Consider the following 14,450-nt stretch of genomic DNA (forward strand, 5'->3'; position numbering starts at 1 on the left):
GCTACTCGCCAAAGTAGGAGGTGGAACGATGTTTTGTATAGTGTGTTATGCCAATTGAGCTTGATGTCCTCTGCAACTATGGTCCCAAGCCCGCAGATTCAACTCCTCGGTCCCTCTGGGTAGCTGGCTGTGACCTAGCAGTGACCACAACCTTGCCCCTTGTCAGCTCTACTATACACCTGGGAATTCTGATCATTCACATAAACTTAGAGGACCATTGTCTGCCAACCCTATAAATGTTCTTGGATACCCTCCCCATTTCATAGACATACCTAATCATTTAGCCTGTCCACCCATCTATCCATCCATATACCCATGTTTGTCTTCACTGACAATGCAGTGCTGTATGAAAACACAAACACTCTTTACTAGTCTAGCAAAATGTTCACTTGTTTTTATGCTTCCCTGCGGCAAAAACAACTGTGTGGATCTGTGATCTAGAATATTCTCCCAGAGCTGAAATGAAGGCGTGAGAAAGTGCACATTTTCTGGGCTTCTGATCAATGTGAGGACAGTTCGGCTCTTATGCCCTCAACCCAGGAAGCTTTCTTTTATGAAAGTTGACATGGCTAAGGCTTTGTCAGTTGACACTAGAAAAGGCTGATAGAGATTAAAGTACGCTGTGCTTGCCAGGCCTCACTGCCACTTTCCTGTGTAGTTATTCCCGTGGTTACTCTAATCAGACTCACCCGCTGCCGTGGAGTCGATTCCGACTCACAGTGCCCCCAGAGGACAGAGTGGAGCTGGCCCTAGGGTCGAGGCTACCACCTTATGGAGCGGACTGCCACATCTTTTCCCCACAGTATGGCTGGCAGGTTCAAACTGCTGACCTTTTGGCTAGCACTGAGTGATTAACCACTGTGCCACTGGGACTCCTGTGAGATTCCAAAGTTACCCGTTGTTTGGAAAATGGAGGTGGGGCCCGAGCTCAGCGTCTGGGGGCAAGGCCAGCCCTCGTTCTGCCAACCCGAGCTGCTCACCTTGGTCTAGGGCCAGCCTGAGATTTGCTGCCTTGTTAACACGTGGACCTCTAGGGTTCTTCATTTTACTGTTAATTCTGATAGACAGTGGCCACTAGCCATCTCAGAACTACCATCAGTCAAAACAGTGTAGGAACGTGTTGAAATTAAAGTTTTGGGGTTAGTTCTTGACCCATGTGCCAGTATGTTAACTCTGTTCCTTGCTCCCTCTTCCAACCAGTCAAGCAGCCAACTAACCCACCAACCCGCTGTCTACCACTTGTGAAACTGTTACTCATGTGAGCAGCTGTGCCCCTAGGGATACGGTGGTGGACAAGACAGACACGGTTCCTGCCCTAGTGAGCGAGCGAGAGTCACTCCAGGACAGGCAGTCCTCTTGCTCCGAGGGGGAGGGGAGGGGAGAGGGTGCAGGGAAGACGAGGAGGAGCACCGTCTCTCAGGGTCTGCACCTGGGAGTGACCGTCTCGGCGCTCAGCACCCCTCTTCCTCAGCTCTGACTCTCCTGCACGCTGCTGTCTGTGTTAGAGCAGTGATAGCGTCTTAGTTCTGAGTTCCCTGAACCGTATGCAGTTCACACGGTAGGTGTCCTGGTTCTCTAGGGCTGCTGTCAGAGAAATGCTACAGGTGGGTGGCCTTAAGGAGCAGACATTTATTTTCTCACCATTTGGGGGCTAGAAGTCCCAATCCAGAGCCCCGACTCCTCAGGGGGAGGCTGTGTGTCTGTCAGCTCTGGGGAAGGCTCTTGGTCCATGGCCCCTTGGAGAGCTCATTAGTGTGGCATCCATCTTCCCCCGTCTCTGCTAGCTCCTTCCTTGCTTCTTGCCTGCTCTTACGTCTCAGAAGAGATTGGTGGATGACACACCCCACACTGGCACTGACTCATTCATGTAACAGTGACAGCCATCCCCATGTGGGATTATTTCCACAGGTATAGGGGTCAGAGGGAGCTCTGTAGCATAGTGCCTGAGGCACCTGACTGCTAACCAGAAGGCTGATGGTTCAAACCCACCAGCCACTCCTCGGAAGGAAGGTGGGGCAATCTACTTCCATAGTGACACTGCCTCGGAAACCCACAGAGGGGTCGCTATGAGTCGGGTCCGCCTTGACGGCACATAACAACAACAATAGGGGTCAGAGTTTATAGCCCACATTTTGGGGGACACAGTTCAGTGCATCACGGTAGGTAATCGGCAGGTCCAACATTGAGCCTCCGTGCAAGGTCCAGAGAAGGACATCTTCGGTGCTCAGTTACCGCGTGACCTCAGGACGAACAACAGGTGAACCCTAGCCCACTATGCCCTGGGTCTCTGGGAGAAAAACTCCTCACCGTTCCCCGAGTGGCTGCTGTGGGAGGGAGGGAGTGGAGCCTAAGGCTCTTTTACATGCTTCAGTGTGGTTGTGGGCACAGAGATGATCCCATCTTCTGGGTCGGAATTAGCAGCATTCCACTTGCAAGCACTGGGGGGCTGCAAAGGGGGGCTGTGCCTCATCTTCCCTCCTCGTTCCTCGTGAGCTCTGCCAAGTGGCTCCAGGAGAATGCTGTAGAAGTGGGCGTTCTGCTCCTGGGAGGGAGAGGGCCGAGCTGCACATCCAAGAACTTTCTGCAGGGTCTCCTTGGACTTGAGAAAAGCCTTTCACTTAAGATCGGAAGCTCATTGGTCATGTGAGGGCCCTGGAGTATCACTTGACTGACGGACAGCAGTCCTTACACAGTGCTGGTTCAAGTCTGCCCAGAAGCACCTGGAAGAAAGGACTGGCAACTTATTTCTGGAATAATGAACCGGTGACAAGCCTCTGGGATCCAGTTCTACTCTGACACACGTGGGATCGCCGGGGGTCAGAGGTGACTCGGTGGCAGTTGGTTCCTGTTACTTTTTAGAACCAGCCCTACGCAGGGTGGACGGCGGAGTGAGCCAGGCCCACGCGGGGTGACGGTGGAGTCAGCCGGGCCCATGCGGGGTGAAAGGGCACTAGAGTCTGGTTGCCATATTTGACCCAAAGAAAGATGTTAGGGTGTTTTACCTCCTGTTAAAGGGATTGTAGGAAAAAAAAATTCTGTGGAGGAGATTCCAACTCACAGCACCCCTAGAGGACATGGGCAATGGAACCACCCATAGAGTTTCCAAGGCTATCAATCTTCACAGAAGCAAAGCTCAAACCACAACCAGTGCCGTGGAGTCGATTCCGACTTAGAGCACCCTTAGAGGACAGAGTGGAACTGCCCCCAGTGGATTTCCAAAATTATAATCTTTAAAGAAACTGACGGCCACATCTTTCTCCTGTGGAGTGGCTGGTTAGTAGCCTAGCGCTTTAATCACTGGGCCACCAGAGAAAACTGGCAGATGCTGCGGTGGTTAAAGTGCTTTCAGAACATTGGGTTTGTGCTGTGATGAGGAGTGAGATCCAGAGCATTTGAGTTCAAAATATTTTGACCCCTTGGAAGCAGCATCTCTCTTACAAGCATTTCCTTAGGAAAACAAGAAAACTTAACACGGTTCTAAGGCTGTTGCTAATCACACTTGGATAATATTTATTCTTTACCCATATATAATTTGCCTGTTTTCATAACTTTAGACAGCTTAGATTAAAAAGTAGATATTAAAATCTGCCCCTCAAAGAGGAGGTATTGTTGTTGTTGTTGTTGTTGTTATGTGCTGTCGAGTCGGACCCGACTCATAGCGACCCCTCCTTGGGTTTCTGACGCAGTATCACTATGGAAGTAGATTGCCCCTCTTCCTTCTGAGGAGTGGCTGGTAGGTTTGAACCTCCAGCCTTCTGGTTAGCAGTCAAGTGCCTTAGGCACTATGCTACCAGAGCACCCCAAAGAGGAAGTAGATGGGGGAATTGGGGAATTAAAACGAACAAGGAGTGAGGAAACTTTTAGAAAAACAGTTTGGGGCGGCAGGAGCCGAGGTCAGGAGTGGATACGAGCTCTGTGAAGAGCTGACATTTGGCCCTAGGCAACTGGATGGGATACGAAGAAGAGATGAGAAATACATATTTGACAGAAGGAAACAGAACTGTAGCCGGCCACCTCCTGTCCCCAGCTGTGTGACCTGGGACATGTTCCACCAGCGGCAGTGTAAATTGTACAGAGCCTTTAGAAGGTGGGTTGATGGACATATGAAAATAAAGTCTTATCTGACTCAGCAATTCCACTTCTCAGTATTTGTCCTGGAGACATTCTTGTGGACATGGCTGTGAGACAGAGGGACATTTGCTCTCTGCTGTGATAGCAGAACAAGAAGAAACACTCCAGCTCGCAATGGGTGGGAAGTGGTTCAGGAAACAAGGGGTGTTGCACCGGGGGAGACCATGGCACCACTGGTGGCCATGAAGTGAATCTGCACAGTGCGACCACCCGATCGGGAAGCGTGGGCAGCCAGACTACGTCAGGTGACAGTGCATGGTAACATAATGACCGTATTTCCAGCCTTTTTGGCCATTCAGTAGAGTGACAAAGTGACAAGGGAAGACCTCAAGGGGAAAACAGCAGGCTCTGGACCCGGTGCTCGGTCCCCTTTCGTGTACACACGTATTTACATAAATGCATAGGGATGAAATTCAGTTTACTTCTGAGGTAGGACCTGAGATGTGGGGGTAAGCTTTTAGTTTTCAAACTTTTACAGTGGAACATATATGGATGGGACACCTGTGTGATTGTCAGCTCCTTGGGGTTGGCCAACGTGTTCTGGTTCCTCCGAGGCAGGTTGTGCAATGATGAGGGACCGGGGGCAGGGAGGGTGCCTCAGTTGGAATCGTCTGTCATGTGTAATCTTTGCCAAATTTCCCATCACCCAGGAATGGCCTGCTTCCTCTGGTCTGACCCTTTGTAGAAGGAACATGCAGACTGTGCTGCTAACAGGCCGTCAGTCCCACAGTGCTGCCTGGACGCCAGCGTCCGAGAAACGGCATCCCTGGACGCTTGTTCCCTGATTGTATTGACCTCTCGCCTCAATTCTTTGTTTCAGGGAGATTGTGGAGCACATGGTCCAGCACTTTAAAACTCAGATCTTTGGGGATCGGAAGCCGGTGTTTGACGGGAGGAAGAACCTTTACACGGCTATGCCCCTTCCGATCGGGAGGGACAAGGTGAGTCCATGAGATGTGCTCGTGTCAGTGCACAAGGAACAGAATTCAGACGTGTCGTGTACGCGATTCTTCCTCGAGCCCATAGTGGATCCGTTTGTCTAGGAAGGAAGAGCAGCTAATGGCTTTGGGCCTCCTGCGCAGATGCAGACCTGTGCAGACCACCCTCCCCAGGGGTTGGTTTTCAAACTAGAAGGCTGACTTATTAAGCCCGGAGAGAGGAGACAGGAGTGCAGAATGGCTGGGAACCAGCTGGCTTTTGCATTTAAAGCACGTGCATGCACTCACCCCCTCACACTATAAGCCACAAGCCTCCAGGCCAGCCCCATGGGGGTGGCGGCAGAATTCTGAAGCCCCGTGGAGGAGCGTCTGTGTGGTTGCAGGTGTGTTTGCGATGGGTGGCAGTAAAGCCAGCCAGCTTTCTGCTACCACCAGTGCTGGGCCTGAAGCAACACGGGAGCGGTGGCGGTACTGAAACGACGCCTTGGCTTTTTGTTCCTAGTCCTTATTGTGGTGGTGCTTCAAAGTGAAACAGTTTGTGTCTAGAATTGGTCACTGTCCAGCACCTCCTTTCATCACGCGCGGTGCTCCGCGATAGCGGGGGTGGGGGAGGGGTTGCTCGTAAGCTTGGCCAGGCCAGTCCCAGAAACCATCCTTAGCTCAAGACGACAGCCAGCCAGCGATGTAACCCCCGATCCAGGCAGACTGTAAAGGCTGGCTCCCCTTGAGAAGGACCAGTGAGGCTGCTGCCTGCAGCTCCTGAGTCCAAGAAGGGCCAGGTCGGCTGAGCTCAGGGTGTCAAACTGCCACCTGGGGAGATATGGCAGGTGGGGGTGGGGCACCTGCAGGTGCTCTGCAGACGTTTTTAGAACTTCGGTTTTGTGTTTTAATGACCATCTGAAGGGACTAAGCCCTTCCAGGTCCCTGAATCCCAGCAGTGCCTGGTGGTCTGTGTGACGTTGTGGTGGTATGAGGACCTGGGAGTCCAGGGAGCTGGGAAGGCTGAGGCTGAGGCTGGCTCTGACCTGGGCAGTGGAACATTTTGGGCTTCGGAGGCTCAGGGACATTTGACAGATAGGGGTGGGGACAGAGGTAGGAGGTGCTGGGAGGTGGTGGGGGGGCCAAAAGCCAGACTTGGAGGTCTGGGCCATGCACTCTGCTCTTGGGGTGACACATGAGGGGTGGGTCTGCTTGTCCCATGTCTAGGGGCTTGCGTGCAGCCTAGCTATTTATCAGAGTGCCTTGCATTGAGCTATTACAGCTGAGATGCTGTCTGCTGGGGACAGCCGAGCTCCCATGATATGGGAGGTGAGGCGAGGTCGCTTGGAGGTTGAGGACCTGCCATGCACAGACACAGGCTGCATGCGCCCAGTTCCCTGAGCACACTGGAAACCAGACACGGCCTGGTTGTCCCCTTTGGGGAGGCTGTGGGACGAGGCTGGGCAGCTGCCTCTGTTGGCACCAGCTGCTCCTGCAGGCCCTGAGAGGGCCACAGCCAGGCCCGAAGACCTCGCCCGATACAGCACCTCTGCCAGCCCAGCTCTCCTTCCCCAGCAACAGATGGTGGTGATGGCCTGGTGGCCTTCACAGATCCCATGGCTGCCGAGTCGATTCTGACTCACAGTGACTCTGTAGGACAGAGCGGAGCTGCCCCACAGGGTCTCCAAGGCTGTCTGTCTACAGGAGCAAAACCCAAACCACACCCACTGCCGTCAAATCAATTCCAGCTCACAGCAACCCTAGAGGACCGAGCAGAACTACCCCACAGGGTCTCCAAGGCTGTCATCTTTACAGAAGCAAAGCCCAAACCAAACCCACCGCTGTGGTGTCTTTCCAACTCACAGTGCCCCTGGAGGACAGAGTGGAACTGTCCCATGGGGTTTCCAAAGCTGTCATCTTTCTAGAAGCAGTCTGCTACATCTTTCTCCTGTGGAGTGGCTGGTGGGTTCAAACCGCCTGCCTTTTAGTTAGCAGTCTGGTGTTTAACCACTGTACCGCCAGGCCTCCTTATCCTTGCAAGAACCCTTGAAGCACAGCTGCTTCTCCCCAGTCCCCTGGCTGCATGCAGCTCCTTGGAGCTCTCTAAAGTGAAGTGCTGTCTGTCTCCTGGTTGTAGGGCTGTTTACAGCAGGCTCTTCCTAGTCGCTCTGGTGGTTTTCAGTATGAGGGGTCCTGTGTGTCTTGGGACCGTCTGGAGAGACTAGACTCCTCAGCCAGTTCGTCACAGTCCAGACACTTCTGTATACCCAGACGCTAACGCCTGCTGGTCCCTCTCCCCACGCACCCCACCCCTGTGCCGTGCCCCGGGGAACCGTTGGAACAGATGCAGCTGCCTCAGTGCATGGTGCTCCCTCCTGATTGTCTGTCGTTGTCGTCGGGAGAACGGTCTGCCATTGTCCACACTTAACCTCTGTAACAACCCCCCCAGCAGAGGCAGCTGGCCACGGTCACACTGAGGCTCTGTCTTCTCTTCTGGAAGCGACTGTGTGAGGTGGACAGTCCTCTGCCTCCTGCCACTTGGGCAACTCCTTCAACCTCTGGACCTCAGAGGCCCTGATGCAGGTGGACACGGACATGAAGGTGTCAGGAAGAATGGATCACTGGTGCATTAAGTGACGCCTGTCCCATTGTTGCCAGTCCCAGCGCCAGTTGCTGTAGAGTTAATTCTCACTCCTGGCAACCTCACGTGTGTCAGGGCAGAATTGGCTCCTCAAAGTTCTCGCCCGAGGTGTCTCCAGGTAGACTTGAACCCCCAGCCTTTGGGTTAGCAGTCGAGGGTGTGAACCTTTGTACCACCTGGGAACTTGTCACATCGTTAGTGCTAAGTTACACGTTAGCCTTTAGTTCTTATGTGATTCATTTATGTTTTTATTATGAAACACAGGGAGAGAAACGTATCTATAAGAAGAGTAATATTCCTGTGGAATCCAGATATTCTGGAGCCACAGAGGCTGGATGGACCCCTGAAACTACTGCCCTAAGATCATCTTTAACCCTTAAACTGAAAATATCCCCTGAAGTCTTGAAACCAAACTTCAATCTGGCTTTACTGGTGAGGAAGGTCCACCCTGAATACTGTGCTCTTTCAAGATCTATTTATACGGGATCAAAGTGGCAACAGCAACTCAGAAGATGAAACAGGAGCCTCAGGGGCCAGTGAGTGCATGTCGGGGGAGGGACAACCCAGAAAGGAGGGTGAGGATGGTTGCAGGGCTCACAGAATGGAATCAGCGGCAGTGAGCTATACATGGGCAGCAGCTGGATTGATGTGTATTGTGTACTATGTTAATGACAACAAAAAATACATAAATAGAGTAACCAAATAATGAAAGTGAGAACTAAGAAGTCAATAAACTTAAAACATCGTAGTAATAAAACAAATCACCATGGACCCACCACCCAGGCCAAGAAATTCCTTCCTACCACCCTCGGCCCCGCAGGCTGCCCACGACCGTATGCCCCCTTCCTGGTGGCCACCGTCCCTGTGGCTTGTGTGCGCTGGTCTCAGCTCTGTTGCCTGCGTCACAGTGCGTCTTCCCTAACACGGCTTGTTTCTCCCTCCCCATCCATGAGCCCTGAAAGGTCACGTTGGAGACCTTCCTGCAGTTGCCTCTGCTCGTGCTTAGTGTCTGGGATCCATCCCTTTCACAGTTTTGTGAACACGCCGAAGCTTAGCTCCCCCGCTGTGGGAACCGACCTTCAGCCCAGCGTGATGGTCCAGGTGCTGTTGGATGTGTGGGGCCTACGCTGCAGTGAGCCAGGGCCGTCAGAAGCGTTTGTCAACCTGGGGCACAGGGAGCCAATGGCTGCGGCACAGACCGATCGCAGCTCTGTGAGGTGCAGCAGACGGCTGAGGGAAGGGCCCTTAGGTGCGGAGCCCGTGCAGGGGACCTGCATGGTGAGATGGGCAGAGCAGTTGAGTCCAGGTTGTTGAATGGATGATTGAATGTGTCCTGGGACTTGGTGGCGTGTCGGCGTGTCTGTGGGGGAGGGGGAGCGCAGAGAGTCACTGTGGGCAGGCAGCACAGAGGCTGTGCCTGATGTGGGGGCTGGGAGGGTGCAGCTGGGCACATGGTGGTGGCCCAAGAGTGGCCTCTCCCGCTGAGTCATCGCACGTGAGCGGAAGGGTCTCTGCCCCTCAGTGACTGTGTGGACTCAGCCTGTTTAAGTCTGGGGGCTGCTCTTCTGTGTGAAGTGTGGCTAATAGTGACCTCCTTGCTGGAGCCATGGGGCGTGTAAAGTTGAGGTGTGTATGTAGTCTGGAACCTCTTGGGTCGGCTATCAACAGACATGGGGAAGCCGTGTCAGTGAGCTTGAGGGATGCACTTATGGGATAAACCATCAGTGAGTGCGGTCCGTGTGAGCTGTCCTGTTGGGTGCATTCATTCAGACAGGAATTTCACAGAAGGGCTTTCAGCCAGTGAGGGAAGGGTCAGGTGGACACGGGTCTGGACGTAACGTGGAGCAAGAGGGCTGCAGGGGGAGCGACGCGGAGGCCACGGGGACAGGCGCACAGACTTGGCGTTGGCTCCGTGAGGCACTTTACAGTCTGTTACGGTCCCGTGCATAGCCGCCGGCCACGCGAGGCTGTCCATCGACGTCCATCAGAAGTCAATGGAAGTATGAGTTAGTTCCTCGGTCACGCTGGCCCCACTTGCAGCACTCAGCACCACCTGCGGCCAGTCGTCCCCGCCCTGAACTGCATGGGTGACACCCCGTCATCACAGCTGCCCTGGACACTGTGGTGGCGACTGCTCGGCCCACTGTGGTAAATCTGTGGAAGGTTCAGCATGTGTTCGTCTCCCTGCGAGACTCTGAGTGAAGCAGTAGCGGATGCTGGTCCCCACTGCGGTTTCTGTACCTGGCAGGCTGGTCCTGCCGCAGTCGTCACACAGCGAGGCTGTGGAGGCCCCAGGGGAGCGGCTCCAGGAAGGGCCTAGTCTGACGTCTCACACCACCTTCGTGGCAAAGCTTGTGATTCGGTGGTGACACTTGGGTGGGGAAATGTTAACGACACAGGTGAGGTGGGAGAGCCTCCCACAAGCCCCCTCGGTCTGCGTTGTTACTCAGCCTTGGGCTCTGTTTGTTTATCACTTCTCTGCTCTGAGAAGGCGTTTTGTTTGAGATTTATTCACCACCACAGTAGCTCGTAGGCTTTTAGGGACCCAGAAGACAGGGATCCCCATCACAGGCGTGGTACAGCTTCCTCAGCTCTCTCAGAACTGGAGCCTGGGTACACCTCAGCCCCGCTCCCACCCCCCGTGAGCTGCAGCCGTGCCGTGCCCCTGTTGCAGAGGCACGTCCTCCCTTCTGCCCAGGGCTGCCTCCTCTGAGAAGCCGTGGGTGCAGCCCGTTGGGTCCTCCAGGCCCACCTTGGGGTCTATCCTCAGAGTGGTCCCGGGTGTCGGCACTCTGGGGCTTTTCCTGACAGAGGTCATGGACGTCAGCCCCTAGATCTTCCAGACCCATCCTGAGGTTTCTCCTCAGAGGCTTCCCTGACCCCCCAGGCTGAGCAGCTCCGGCCTCCTCATGGCCCTTGCCCACCCCCTCCCGCCCTCGCACGACATCAAGGTGCGGTTTCTCTCCGCCCGCCTCAGGCAGGACCACGCAGAGCGGGGCCCCCAGGTGGCTGTGGAGGAAGCCCCCGCGTGCTGCTCTCGGCCCTTGTGCTGTGGGTGCACGTGCATGTGTGAAGGGCTGAATTTCCCGAGCCCGGGAATGTTCCGGCAGCCTGCCCCAGCCGGCGTCCGCCCTCCAGATGGACCGTGGGTGACCGTGTGTGCATTGGCCCACAGGTGGAGCTAGAGGTCACGCTGCCGGGGGAGGGCAAAGACCGCATCTTCAAGGTGTCCATCAAGTGGGTGTCCTGCGTGAGCCTCCAGGCACTACACGATGCACTTTCGGGGCGGCTGCCCAGCGTTCCCTTCGAGACGATCCAGGCCCTGGACGTGGTCATGAGGCACCTGCCGTCCATGAGGTGAGCGGGACCGAGGGCTGCGGCTCTGTTCCCTGGCCCTGCTGTCATAGACGTGCCACAGCAGGGCCTAACACACACGTCCGTTCTCTCCCAGTTAGGGGGCTGGGAGTCTGAATTCAGGGTGCAGGCTCTAGGGGAAGGATTTGGCTCTTGGCCCTGGGGGAGCGTCCTTGTCTTTTTGAGCTTCTCCTCCTGGGTGATCCTGTCTTGGCATCATCTTTCCGATCTCTGCTCTGCTTGCTTGTTTAATCTTTCCTAATCTCAGAACACATTGACTCCTGATGCCCCCAAACTAATCCTGCCTCGTTAACATAGCAGAAACAACCCATTCCCAGATGGGATCTGAGCACGGGGTCAGGCCTTCCAAGATGTATTTTGGGGGTAGGATCCAATCCATCATAGCCAGAGAGTCCTCAGTACCTCAATACCTAGACGGTGTGGGGTCAAGGACCTGCGGCTGAGAAGATGATGATGCCAATCCAGGACGGTGCCGGGAGGGCCTGGCTCTCACTGGTCCACACTCTTAGTGCCCGAGCAGCAGTGTGAGGAAGCCGTGAGCGCGGGGCCTGCACTGCTCCTGCCTTCAAAGCAGGGGCAACGCAGCCTGGTGAGGAGTGGAGATGTGGGCGCGTCTCTGAGGGCTGGCCCAGTTACCCTACGGGGTACTTAGCGGCCACCTCGTCAGCCTGTGCATGTCCTCACAGAAGGTGGTCTCTCTTCCAGGTACACCCCTGTGGGCCGCTCCTTCTTTACTGCCTCTGAGGGCTGCTCAAACCCCCTTGGTGGGGGCCGAGAGGTCTGGTTTGGCTTCCATCAGTCTGTCCGGCCTTCACTGTGGAAGATGATGCTGAATATTGACGGTGAGCACAGTTGGTTCAGGTGGAGATGGAGGGGCTGGGAAGGTCCTGCCGGGCCGGGCCACACTCGGTCACGCATTCCGTGCGAATTAATTGGCTCCGTGAAAAGCAGCATCCCTTGCTGGACAGCAGAACTGGATGGTGCCTGGCTACCATGTCTGAATGTTTTGATCAAAGATTCCATAGAAGAATCCTGATCAAAAGGGAGGAAATAGAGAACAGAATTTCCAACTCTTATAGAATGCAGCCTTCCTGGAGCCATGGAGGATAGATGAACCCCTGAAGATTGCCCCGAGATCATCTTTAAACCGTCACCAAAATTATTCCCTGAAAGCCTTCGTAAAACCAAGCAGTAATTTAGTTGAACTAGTAGAGGACGTCTGTCTTGAGGGGTGTGCTCTTAAGATCTGTCTCCAGTGGGTCAAATTGGCAACAGCAGCTGAGAAGATGGACGGGAACATTAGGGGGCAGTGAGTGCATGTTAGTGAGGGAGGGCCAACCCAGAAAAGGAGGGTGAGGACGGGGGCACAACTCCGAATGCCGTCAGCGTCCTGAGTTGTATATGGGGAAGCTGCTGAATTGGGGTGTGTTCTGCTGTGTATATCCTCAATGGAAATAAACCAAATTTTAAAAAAAGAAGAACTACTGAAGAAGTACTGGGCGACTGCAGAACGGTTTCTGCCGGAGAGAGTGCGGATTTAAGAGAGAAGCCACTGTGGCAGACCCACAGTTGTACTGAGCTCATGTGCTGGGGCGGGTTTGTTAGGCCAGTTTTACTGTCAGAGGGTGACTTTATGTTGGCTGTGACAGGGGGTATCGGACAGCCGAGTCTCCCTCTGGGCTGTGTTCTAGCCCTGTGGAACCCGGGGCCCACGGTAACCTCTGCTCTCCTGCCTCTGAGGCCTCAGGGCAGAGCCCCCAGGGAGACAAGCTGACGTGCCAGGCCCTGCAGAAGCCGGGGCCCGCAGTGTGCTCTACTCTCCTGCCTCTGAGGCCCTGGGCCGTCGACGTCCCGCAGGGCCGGAGAGAGCGCACGCGGCCTTGTCCTTCACCTTGTTCTCTTGTCCCACCTGCAGTCTCAGCAACGGCGTTTTACAAGGCGCAGCCAGTCATCGAGTTTGTCTGTGAAGTTTTGGATTTTAAAAGTATTGAAGAACAACAAAAACCTCTGACAGATTCCCAAAGGGTAAAGTTTACCAAAGAAATCAAAGGTAACTGCCTTGCGGGGCGCATCAGGAGGGGGCTGAGACCCTGGTGTGGTTCCTGCTGCGTGCGGCCTGTCGGTGCTGGTGGCTCAAAGTCACGTTTGACAGGGAGGTCGGGAGCAGCAGGCACAGGCCGTTGGTGGAGCACGCCTGAGATGAGTGGGTGTGCTCCGTGTGGGCGAGGAGCAGGCATGGGAGCCGGGGGCATCAGCCCGGACCCCCCAGGCAGAGCAGCAGCTTGTGATGTTCTCGGTGTGAAGCGCATCTTTGCTCACGGCGCTCAGTCCTTGCGACAGCCTGGCCGCTGCCTGCACCACTGGCCTCACTCCCAGGGCTAGCAGCACCCATCGCTGCTGGGTGGGTACTTGGGAGCCTGTGCCCGCACCCCAGGCCACGCCCCCTGCCCGGCTCTGAGGCCCCATGTCAAGGCCATGCCAGTCCCAGTGCTTAGAAATGACAGTCCCAGAGAAAGAACAGAGCCTCGGTGCAGGTGCCGTGCTCTGGGCTGAGCCCTCTCCTTGACCTTCAAAGTGGTGCCGGGACCCTGGCTTTCTGGGTGAGAGCCGCTCTGTACATGGTGGCCCCGTGTCCTTCCCATCTCGGGGAGGGTCTCCAGCCCCTCTCGGACCCTTGTGACTCGGTTGTTCTTTGCATGACTGGGGTGGGAGCTGGCTCTCCCTACTGGGCTGAGGGGGTGCTGACACGGACCTGTCTGTGTGCGCAGGTCTGAAGGTGGAGATCACGCACTGCGGGCAGATGAAGAGGAAGTACCGCGTCTGCAACGTGACCCGGCGGCCGGCCAGCCACCAAACGTAAAATGCTCCTTCCAGACTAGCCCCTGCCCTCCCTGTCCCTGCCACCACAGTGCCCTCCCTCAGAGCAGGGTTCTCTGGAAGGGCCGCTTCAGCCTGGTTTCAAATGTCAAATCCATGTTGTGCACATGCACTGTGCTCACACCGCGCCTCGGTAGTGTGTGTGTGGAACCGTGTTAAACTCACAGGTGCCCCTGTGCGGGGTGGGGTTCCCATGATAAACTCACAGGTGCCCCTGTGCGGGGTGGGGTCCCGTGATAAACCACAGTGAGGTGCCCCTGTGTGGGGTGGAGTCCCTGCTTTCTCCTTCCTTGGCGTTTGTGTGCACCAAGCCCCTTTTCTTTGCCACTCGTCAGTGCTGAGCCAGGGCTGGCGCGGGCCCAGCTGAGCTCTGGCGCCCACCTTCCCTGGTCGTGTTTCGTCGTCATTAGTAAGAAAATGCTCTGGTCTCCACATCCATGTGGGACCTGCCTGGCTTCAAGGTTTCATAGAGGTGTCTGTACTCAATGTGTGGGAGGGATGGACTTGCC

At 55.2% G+C, this 14,450-nt stretch overlaps 1 protein-coding gene across 1 annotated transcript in view; it reads left to right on the forward strand.

Annotated features, from left to right (window-relative positions):
* Window positions 1-14,450, forward strand: part of AGO2 (argonaute RISC catalytic component 2) — a 55,557-nt gene that overhangs the window by 7,461 nt on the left and 33,646 nt on the right. Inside the window, exons 2-6 of the mRNA XM_007940531.2 lie at window positions 4,952-5,072; window positions 10,865-11,046; window positions 11,770-11,906; window positions 12,980-13,114; window positions 13,833-13,920. Coding sequence (XP_007938722.1) covers window positions 4,952-5,072; window positions 10,865-11,046; window positions 11,770-11,906; window positions 12,980-13,114; window positions 13,833-13,920 — 663 coding nt within the window. The remainder of the gene's footprint in view (window positions 1-4,951; window positions 5,073-10,864; window positions 11,047-11,769; window positions 11,907-12,979; window positions 13,115-13,832; window positions 13,921-14,450) is intronic.

Source organism: Orycteropus afer, unplaced genomic scaffold, assembly GCF_000298275.1.
Source record: "Orycteropus afer afer isolate SDZICR_OR568_19922 unplaced genomic scaffold, OryAfe1.0 scaffold00069, whole genome shotgun sequence".
Taxonomy (NCBI): domain Eukaryota; kingdom Metazoa; phylum Chordata; class Mammalia; order Tubulidentata; family Orycteropodidae; genus Orycteropus; species Orycteropus afer.